Consider the following 11,165-nt stretch of genomic DNA (forward strand, 5'->3'; position numbering starts at 1 on the left):
ACTCCCACGTGTTGTGCGTCCCTGACTGATGGAACTTGCAGAACATCGGGGTCCACTTTCTGCCTTTCTTAGGTTGGATGGCCTCCATATGGATTGCATGTGTCCTTGGCTCGGGATACGGTTGTGGCCCCGTGGCTCTGGGACCGGTTGGTGGTTGCTAGGCCTCCTTCGATCGGGCGCCTGTTGAGGGTTGGTTGGCGCCTCCTTCCTTCGGGCTGCTTGTGCCTCTTCTACATTGATGTATTCCGTGGCCTTCCTTTGGAGATGGGCGAAATCCTTCGGGGGCCTACGAATGAGTGATCGGAAAAACTCACCTTCCACAAGCCCTTGAGTGAAAGCGTTTACCAGTACTTTTGATGAGACTGCTGGTATGCCCATCGTCATTTGGTTAAATCGCTGGATGTATGACCTGAACGCTTCTTGGGGACCTTACTTGAGTGAAAACAAGTTGACGCTTATTTTCTGATGCCGACGGCTACTTGCGAAGTGATGCAAGAAAGCGGCCCGAAAATCCTTGAAGCTACGTATGGAGCCGGTCGGCAACCTGGTGAACCACCGTTGAGCCGGTCCTGAAAGTGTCGTCAAGAATACCCTGCATTTTACTCCATCGGTGTACTGGTGGAGAGTGGCCGCGTTGTCGAACTTGGCCAAGTGATCGTCTGGATCGGCGCTCCCATTGTACTCCCCAATCGCCAGTGGGGTGTAATGACCAGGTAAGGGATCTTCCATGATACCTCGTGAGAATTGCCCGTTAATCCGCTCGGGTGAATCCTCGTCTCACGGCGCTTTTCCTTTCCTTGCATCTCTCTCAGGCGCCTCATCTGACGAGGAGCCTCGGTCTCGTCTGGCTACGCCTTCCTCTGAGGGTGTCCTAAATAATGCTCGGTGGAAAGGAATTTGAGCGTTTGGCGCTAGTCCCGTCGTGTCTGATCTCTTGCCTCCGATTGGCTGGATTATAGGTTCGGCCATGCACCCAGGGTCTGCAGGCTGGTCGGACCCTGAGATGGCTGGCTCTTGTGCTGACCGATCGGATAACATTCGCCGCTGCTGCTGTTCCATTATTTTTGCTACTCCAGCTTGGATTAACCTTTCCAACTCTTCTGTCGTCAGCGTTACAGTCGTTGCTCGTCCGGCGTCTTCCATCCTCTGCCTCTGGGTTCAGGTTGAGTTCCCACAGACGGCGCCAATTTGATCATGCCCCGAAGCTGAGTGGATGGCTGCCGGGAAGTACCGCTGATGTGGATCTCCGCGGGTGGTGGAAACGCCTCGCTCCTGCAATCACAAGTCGTTAGTGCCAAGCCGGGAGGGGCTTCCCGGCGACGACCCTCCGACGCTCAAGTCATACAATCGGCCCAAAGAAAAGCGAAAGGAATGAAGAAGTGAAATAGTGGTGATCAAAGACGTATTGCGCGTACCTCCGCGGATAACCACTCCTCTTCTTATATAGAGCTTCAATGGTTGACTGCACACTTCCCGGGCGGACGTGACTTCCCATGTTTTCCTCAATAGTTAACCTTGGGAAAGGATCCCTGACACCTTACCCTAAAGGGGCAGACACATTTACGCTAGGGCGGAGCAATCTTCGTCCGTACGATTTCCTGTCCATTCGCGCCGTCAGTCAGCGGCATTGACTCCCAAAAGGATGCTTAAGGCATATTTCCCTCCTCTTCTCAAATGTCAGCCGCTAATCTGATGGTACTTCCTTTGATCTATCTGGCCAGCCCGCTCTTTTGACATTCTATATATATATATATATATATATATATATATATATATATATATATATATATATATATATATATATTCCGCTCGGATTGAGCTTCATTCTCTCGGCTCGTCCTAGATTCAGCTCGACTTCTTTGAACTCTTTAGCCTAGTCAGGTTGTGGGCTCGACCTTACCATCGCGAGCTTATCCAACCGCTCGGCCACATGGGCCAGCCGCCCGGCTCGTCTTTTAGCTGACTCTCCTTTGACTTCGACGATCATCCGATCGTTGAACCTCCTCAGCGAAGCCCCCCCCCCTATGCCATCGCCGGATCAGATGTATTGCTAGATGCCGCTCATCGCTTATGTTTCTAAATAGATTTAGAAACATTGCCAACGTTGCAAGAACCTATTGGGTCACACACAAAGAACAAGTGGATGGAGACTATGTTCATATGATGAACTAATTGGATTAGGTTCATATAAACTAAAATTGGATTAAGAGTAATCCGAATTAAACTTATTGGGTTAGACTCAATTGGATTCAATTGTTGAATAAGTCTAATTTAGAGTTGATTCATTGAGTCAATTTATATTAATGAATTATGATTCATTAAATTGAAATTGACTTGAATCAAAGATTAGATTTAACTCAACAAGGAAGATGTGTGGTCAAGTTTAACTTGACCAAATGGGAAGTTGAAACGTCAAGTTTGACTTGACTAAATGCCACTTCATGAAGGATGACTCATCCTACATGGCATGACCAACAAATACATTCTTGCCACATCATCTCCACATCATCAAGGGAGAGCAAGAGGCATGGAATGTCCATGTGTGGCCGGCCATATGAATGCAAGATTCATTGACATTGAATGTAATTTATTGGCATTCCATGTGTGGCCGGCCATATGAATGCAAAATTCATTAACATTGAATGTAATTTATTGACATTTCATGTGTGGCCGGCCAAATGAATATGAGATTCATTGGCATTGATTTGGATGTGTGATTGTCTTCTTCCTCCTTAGCTCTTTCTTGTTCCCTAGCTTCTCTTTGGTCGTGAGTTCCAAGAAGAAAGGTGAAGGTGAGTTTAATTCCAAGAAGAAAGGGTGAGTGAAAGTCACATAGAGGAGTAGAGGAGTGTATGAAATTCATTCTTTCTTCTTCTTTTCTCTACTTTCTTCTTCCAATCCCATCCGAGAGTCCTTAGAAGTACTAGAACACTTATGGTGCTCTCTTCTCCATCTAGAGTGGTTTGAGAATTACTTCTTGTTCGTGTGGATACTACTAGAGGTGTGTACACTTGAACACACTTGAGATCCGAAGAACCTTGGACGAGCGGGATTTGCGAAGGGCTTTGCTTCAAAGGTATACCTCTAATCTTGTAGATCTAAAGTAGATCTAGAGTAGAAAAAACTTGTACATGAAAATTTTATCTTCGCACGGATCCAGTGGCTATGAACTTCGAGGTTTTCGCAACGCAAAAAGCGGTTTTTACGGCTCGAAAGTTCCAACAGTAGTGGTTGTTCAATTTAGGGAGGTAAGAAGTAAATATCAGATCTTGTTTAAGCCTCGCGGGATATGGGAGAGGGGCAAAAGAAGATTGCCAAGCGATAGACCAAGTAGCAGGGTCAGGCGGCTCCCGGAAAAAGAAATGAGACTTCTAATTTTTTTATTGAGGGAGACATTTCTTTAAAGAAAACTGCCTTGGAGCAAGGTTGGAAGAGAAAGGTTCTGGGATATGACTTTTTAGGATAGGTGAATAAAAATAGATTGTGAGGAGTGGGTGGAATACCAAATAAGCGAAACAACATAAACATTCCGCACATATATCCAAAGATATTTGGGACAAATTGTTGTAGAGGGATATGAAAGTATTGACTTATTTTTTAGAAAAATGGGTGAACGGGAAAACGCAAGCAAGCCACTACTTGGTCAGAAAAGAATGTGATGTGGTTATTAGGAGGAAGATGAGGACGGTCATCTGGAGAATGGAGACGAATCTGAGAGTTACGGGGTATCCCGTATTTGGAATAATGATGGGCTTGATCGGTCGCATCAAAGTTTGAAGAAGTAGAGACATACGGGGCGACGAATGATTCTTGAGTCATGATGGAACTAAGTCTAAACGAAAGAACAACTTACTGAGTTTGTTGGAAAGCGAGAAGAAAGAAGTGTAGAGGAAAAGAGAACGCCGAAAGAACAAGTTAGAAGAGACGAGAAGCAATGTGTAAACAACCAACGTTATCTAGGGTTTTATGGGAAAGAAGTTCAAGTATTATCGTTGGATCGGAATGACCCATATAAGAAGAATCGTTGATTTGTAGAAGTTAACCGAGCGTGTTATTGTACTTTACGAGGCGATGGATATCATCAAACGTCGCAAGGAACGAAATTGCGTCAAGTATTATTGTTTTATCTTCCTGCAAATTTATGTAATTTGCAGACTTCTAGGTTCATGTATTCATGGTTGACCCTAGATTTTAGGGATCCGGTGCCCAAAAAAAAAATATTAGACCCTTTATATTAATATAAAAAACAATAAAATTTATGTCTATAATAATTTTGACTAAAATTATTATATGGCCAGCCAAACTTTTTATATTGATCTTTATTAGTAAAATTAAAATTTATGAATCTTGTTTGTACAATTTAGGCTTCTAAGGATATTAAAAAATGGAAAAATTAAAAATGATTGCCTAGAGAATTTAAAATTTCTATTTATTTCATATTCATATAAAATTGTGTGGTCCAAAAGAGGAATATAACTATAAATAATAAATACAAATACACCAAAAGAGGGAAAAAAAAGTATAAATATATAGAAAATAAATGATAGTGTACAAGCGATAAAACTATAATTATAGGAAAATGAAAATACATTTGCAAGAAGATAATTAGACAAAGCAGTAGAGATGACAACTTAACCTAAGATTTTAAAACTGTTATCGATTGCAACTTAACCTAAGATTTTAAAAAAGTTATTGATTGCAACTTAACCTAAGATTTTAAAAAGGTTATTGTTCTAGAAGGATTACGATGATGGATTAGATAGAAAAAGGATTTTTTATTTATTTATTTATTAATGGGTGAATGGTTCAAGTGAGTTTAGATGGTATGGTATTTAAGACTTCCTCACTTGGGGATTAAAATGAAAAGCGCAATTTAGAAACTTTATCTAACATTTTTCCTTTCTTTATTTAATATTTGTGGAAAAGAACAAGTAAAATACAAGCATGACAAACCTAGATAAATCCCGCCAAATGACTTACTTCCGCTTGGGAAGGTTAAACCCCTTCTTTATTTCCTCGTGTTCACAAACTCTTCCAGATTCATTGCTCTTGAATGAGACATTCTAAAGTTGAGATTGGTACGATCATTTTACTTGTATATAGCTACTGCATAAGCTATCATGGAAGATTTGCTTGAATATTGCAATAACAAAATATATAATAGAGAAAGAAATTCTAAGATCCACAGAAGTTGATGGCTAGTTTCCTATGCAAAGAGATGAAGTGATGTAAATAAAAAACTCTTACATGCAACAGGATTTCAATGAACTATTTTAAAATTTGGTTTTATACGTCCCCGCTTTTGCAGTGTGAACCATTGCTTGGACGCATTGCTCAAGAACTCTTTGTCTTGTTTCCTGAGATAAACAAAGCCCGTTTTTAGAATTCTGATAAATGATCAAATTTAAATTATAAGAATAAAATTTAAGTGACACGATATTTGGCATAGTCTGAATGTGATGAGAAAAGATAATCTGACCTCTGCACCACCTTGAGCATTGATGGTTTGTGACAATATCTCGAGACTTTGAGCAATTGCCTTAGCCGTATTAAGGATTGCTTCAGCTTCTCCTAATAAGTGGAGAATGAAGTGAATCTTTTATAATATTAATAAATGTCGAATCTCAAATATTAAAAAAAAAAAAAAGAGGAGAGAATCCTTACATCAACAGTTGTACAAAATCAAGTTTTACATCCAATGTCAAGTCTGAGTTTTGATAAAATTTAAAAGTTCTTTTATTATAAATTTATGACAACAATAGAACACAAAGAATATTTCTTTTCAAAAAGGCAATAAAATCATAAAATTACTGCTTACAATATCGCACGATAACTTAGTTCATATGAGAAAATAGGGTAAAGTTAACTTATTAAAAGTACCTTTTGCCCTATTAACCTGATCCATCGCTGCTTCTGATTGTAGTATCACTGAATGTTTCTTTCCATCCACAATACTTATGGGAGCTTGTCTCTCTCCCGTTAAATATAAGTTTTCAGTGTTTTACTTGAAATTACTTGAAATTGAATAAATGGCAGACAAAATAATTCAAAGATCTAACAAAGTTGATACTTTGACAATATGAACTTTAATTGTTCATAAACCTATCTAAAATGGCATGCTATGAACAACATTTTGCGATGAAGAACATTATTTAACATAATACAGAAATACCTTCAGATTCAAGAACTTGAGCACGTTTTCTGCTTTCTATTCCAGCTTGCATCACTTCAGGTGGTGGAGATATATCCCCTGCAGAAAGAAGGCAATACATATTTATAAAAGAAAACAATAAAAACTAATATCAGCACAAATATAAAAGACAAATAAATCCTTCAACTTACCAATATCAAAACTGATATCAAAATGCAGACATTTAAGACCCCAATCAGAAGCAACCTCATTGATTGCTCTCTGTGAAAGGGACAAACACGGATAAAAATGAAGCAAAAAAATTATTAATTAAAGTTTTGCAATCAGGAGCACAACTGCACTGCTAGTAATCTTAGGCTTATCGTATGGACTTATTACCAGGTTACACTTACAAAATTACTTCAGCTCAAAGAAGGATGCTACCCAAATATCTCTATAATATATGTTTTAAGTCTCGAAATAAAGCAGTTCATTGAAGAAACAACCAAGCATCAAGTTCTAACTTAAAATATTAATGTAGAAACTTTAAGATTAGTTCTATGGATGAATTAATTCAGAAGTTAAGACCATGTTGGGAACTGCTATATAAATATTGATTTTATTAAAAAAAAGCAAAGTGTATGAGTAGATGTGATTGTGAAGGCATGAAATTTCATAGCATTTCCAAAGAATAGTGTGATGTAGAAAGCCATGAATCTCAACTAAATAAGCTTCCTTGCGTTGCAGAGCATATAGCCAACTGCAAAATACCACAAGTATGGAGGAAGCAAAAAACATTCATCCAAATATCCAACAAAAGTACAACAAAGAAAAATTATAGTTAGGTCCAGAAGGAATGCAATTTTTTGCCACACGAGAGATGAAAGTACATAGGAAGAAAAAGAAACACACACCATAATTTTCTCATTTAGAGCATCCCTTTCTTCAAACATTTTGTCAAAAGTGATCTTCTGCAACTCACTAATCGTAATCTCCTCTGCCAGCCGGATTAATGTATTTATTGGGTTCTTCATGCGATAGGAAGCAAGGATCGGATCGATGATCTAAAATACTCACAGCAGAAACAAAAACACATATAAATTAAATAAAATTACAAATGGCCAATAACATTACAACCACGAGAGCTGACTCGAAAATCTCAGATTAAAAAAAAAGATGACAAACCTTAACAGATACAGCCCCATCGAGGAGGATACTGACATAGTCCCTGGTGATGGCGGACGGGCAGGAAATGGGGATCACCATCTCCCTGAGGGAGTGCACACCCGCGATTCGGTCGACGAACGGGATAAGAAAATGAATCCCAGAGTCTAGGGTCCTATGGTATTTCCCGAGCCTCTCCACGACATAGACCTCCTTTTCCTGCACGATGAGAACACCCCAGTTGATAGGAAGCCGCTGTTGCTCATACCTAAGAGAAATTCAAGCTATCCATCTTTAGCAATCACATCTAAGTAAAACTTGCAGATCAAGGGTCTTAAAAGGGAGAGGGTTTGTCACACTTTGAGAAGGGCAAGTCGTCGGGAGAGCGGTCGCTTCGGTACTTGCGGATGGGAATTAAAGGAACTGCTGGGCGGAGGAAGAAGCGTGATTCGATGGCAGCTGCAGCGGCGGAGCGGAGCGGAAGGCGTTTCAGCAGCATCGCCATCCCTCTTTACGTCTGCCTTAGAATCTGTTTACGAAAACCAAACCCATTAAATATTCCGAAATGATACTCTTTAATATGGTGTTTCTTGGGAAATAAGTTAGGAAAAGAAAATTAAAAATGATAATAATTTTTAATATGGTGTTTCTTGGGAAATAAGTTAGGAAAAGAATATTAAAAATGATAATAATTTTTTAAAAAAAATTTATATATATATATAACTTACGAAAATTTCTTTTAAAATTTAAAATATATATCTAAGAGACAATTTAAATCAAATGTTAGAGACAAGACTTTCATAAAAAAAAATTTCATGGAAACTTTTTCATATCATTTTTATTTGAAAAAAAAACAATCACACCAACTTTATATATTAAAATAGAAAAACTATTTTATGTTTTAAAAATCCTTTGCGATAAGATCCAAATTTATATTTCAGCGTCGCGGCTTATAGCTGTAGGATAATCTGAAACATAGAATTGATACTCATGAGGCTGGTAGTACTAAGGTGACGTTAAAGGATAGGTGTATGCTACAAGTACTGGCGGCCGACTGCGGCCAAGGGTAACCTATATTTTAAGGGAGATTTGCTGGGCTGATTTTTTTATTTAGGGGATGATCTTTTTATATTCATTGATGGAATAGTTGGTCCTTACTTATAAAATAGATGGAACCATCCATTCCTACTAATAAATACAAAGGGATTATTCCCTGAACAGTAAAAAACAGTCCAAGGATCCGTACTCCTTATTTTTGGCGGAAGTGGTTGGTCCAAACAAGATATATGTTGTAATGGGAGAGGAGCCATCCATGGGATCGCCAAACTTGCATCTCTTTTGACCGTTTCAATTTTGTGCTGTCTGCCCTCATTTTATCCTTCAATTAGTGATTAATTCATGCTGAAAATCTCAGGAAAAGGATTAAAACCCTATGTATGAATGGAAGTACTATTTCTATATGTCTAAATGTTAAATTTTAGGATGGAAATTAAACTCACGAAAAGTAAACTATGTCAACTAAGTAGTTGAGTATTCGGGAAGCTTCTCAGAGCTCATCACTTTAACGATCATTGCGACAATGGAAAATATATAGGCTAATTGCTGGAGACAGCACATGAATCCCTACATTTTATTTCACTCTAGAATTAAGCAATTGGGGTAAAGATATATTATTTATGTGTAAGAATTAGAGGTGGCAATACAGGTCGAATTCATATGGACGGATTCGAGTTGATAGGTTGACTGATTGGAATATTAAAATTTAAATTTGACCTGATTAATATTTTAAGTTAAATTATTTAACTCAAATCCGACTTATTTATTTATGTTTGACTTGAATCAGACTTGAAATAATCCACAATCTAAATTCAACTTGAAATCGACCCGAAATGATCCATTTGTAAAAATATATTCATCTTAATCCGAATTCAATCTAAATCCGACCTAAAAAGACCCCTTTTATTAAAATATACTTATTTTAACCTGAACTCAACTAGAATCTAACTTAAAAATATTTATAAATAGATTTGTATATTGTAATCAGATCATTTTAAATTGATCTGAATATGATCCATTTATTAATCATGTCAATCAAGTTGACCGAATCCAAACTAAATTTAATAAAATCTAATCCTAATCTATTTTTTTTATTAAGTTTGGATTGTATACGTTGTCACTCCTATTTATAATTAGAATATCAAATTTAAAATGATTAATTTTAAAAATAAGATATCAAAATAGAATAACAAATTTTGTAAATATTGATGGTTTCTTGGTTTCTCTCTTTTTGCGCTCGCTCCAGCTGCTCCTCCTTAAAATCCACTAATCTTCCTTATTATCGTTGCTGACCCCAATATGTAAGTTGACAGAGCGTTAATTATGGGCCGAGTTTACTAACGTGCTGTCTCCATTGCTCAAATTTATATCGGAATAGAATAAATAATTTTTATATTGGAAAGGAAAATACAACATTTATTTTTCATTTTCATCAATCCTAAATTAAATGTTCGAATAATATTTTTTTAATATAGTCTTTCTTGGAGTCGGCTTACGAAAAGAGGTGTGTAACTATACGATTAAACTGAACAAATGGATCAAATCAATTTATTTCAAAAATTTAATCCGATCAATTCAGAAATTTAATTTAATTTAATTTTTAAAAATATCAATTAATTTAATTTAATTTTAATTTTTAAACTAAAATTTTTTAATTTTCAGATTAAACAAAATAATTAATTTTTAATTCGATTCAGCTAATTCCATTTTAATAAAATTTTAGTTCAATTTGATGATTTAAAATTAAATCATTCCGTACAATTATTGCCGAATGTTTTTACTTGCGAAAACCTAGGTTCGAGATTGACTTAACCGAATCAATAATTTCCAAGCCAAAAAGTTCCGTACGAAATTTAACCATACTTTTTAAATGTGTTTTTTATTTGAAAAGAAAAATACATCATTTATTTTTCATTTTCACCTCTTCTAAATTAAAAGTTCAAGCAAAACTTAGCCAAATACATCCTCTATACGAGAGTTTAATCTTTTCGAGGGAAGATAACCAAAGATATCCTTTATACGAAAGTTTAATCTTTCCGAGCGGAACCTAACCAAAGGCATTCTCTATGCGAGAGTTCAACCTTTCTGAGCGAAGCTAACCAAAAACATCCTCCTAAATACGAGGGTTCAACCTTCCTTAACCGAAGCTAATCAAAGACATCCTCCTAAATATGAGGGTTCAACCTTTCCGAGCGGAAGCTAATTAAAGACATCTAACTAAATACGAGGGTTCAACCTTCCCGAGTGGAAGTTAAGACTATGCACGGTGCAAATTTTTCTAAGTGTTGTACTCCCGAAGGCAGAGGCAATCTACTAGCAAGACGCGGTATCTTCTCACTGATTAAACAGTAGACATATAGACACATCAGCTTATATAATTCAAAGGAGTCAAATAAGGCAAAAGTTTATATGAGTTCCAAACACTTAAAGCCCTAAGGGCGGCAAAAGACAGAGAGCTGTACATAGATTAACTAAGTTAAATTTTTCTACTCAAAGTCTTTTCAAACTCAGGCAACTCCTCCAACACTTTTTTCAAATCTAGGAAATCTAAGTTGGTGTCTAACGGAACCAATCGTGCCTTAGAGAATTGGTGGGATGCCCTTTCGAAACCCCACTTTAGTCTTTTAAAAATTTGAGCAAGTAGTAGATCAGAGTATTCCTCTGATTTTAGGAAATCTGCTTTGAAAGCCTTTCGTCGTTCTTTTTCATTTGCTTTATAAGACGCTAACTCCGATTGGGTGTCTTCCAACAGAGTCATCATCTTCACTTCATTCTGAATGGCGTTCGCTGTCTGCTACGAAGGGTAACGACTTCT

The 11,165-nt window shown here is 37.1% G+C and overlaps 1 protein-coding gene across 1 annotated transcript; it reads right to left on the reverse strand.

Moving 5' to 3' along the window:
* Positions 1-5,138: 5,138 nt before the first annotated feature.
* On the reverse strand, positions 5,139-7,843 carry LOC122000616 (stomatin-like protein 2, mitochondrial). Its single transcript, XM_042554991.1, has 7 exons — positions 7,654-7,843; positions 7,316-7,562; positions 7,045-7,194; positions 6,343-6,412; positions 6,173-6,250; positions 5,480-5,571; positions 5,139-5,357 (listed from the first exon to the last, which is right to left on the reverse strand). The coding sequence occupies exons 1-7, from the start codon at positions 7,797-7,799 to the stop codon at positions 5,274-5,276; spliced, it is 867 nt and encodes a 288-aa protein (XP_042410925.1). The 5' UTR covers positions 7,800-7,843; the 3' UTR covers positions 5,139-5,273.
* Between the last annotated feature and the right edge of the window lie 3,322 nt (positions 7,844-11,165).

Source organism: Zingiber officinale, chromosome 7A (assembly GCF_018446385.1).
Source record: "Zingiber officinale cultivar Zhangliang chromosome 7A, Zo_v1.1, whole genome shotgun sequence".
Taxonomy (NCBI): domain Eukaryota; kingdom Viridiplantae; phylum Streptophyta; class Magnoliopsida; order Zingiberales; family Zingiberaceae; genus Zingiber; species Zingiber officinale.

Excerpts from the sequence above, each read along its gene's own strand:
- LOC122000616 (XM_042554991.1), bottom strand. The coding sequence starts at position 7,799 with ATGGCGATGCTGCTGAAACGCCTTCCGCTCCGCTCCGCCGCTGCAGCT. Across the intron at positions 7,563-7,653 it reads GACGACTTGCCCTTCTCAAA|GTATGAGCAACAGCGGCTTC; the intron begins GTGTGACAAACC and ends AATTTCTCTTAG. Across the intron at positions 5,358-5,479 it reads ATGCTCAAGGTGGTGCAGAG|GAAACAAGACAAAGAGTTCT; the intron begins GTCAGATTATCT and ends TGTTTATCTCAG.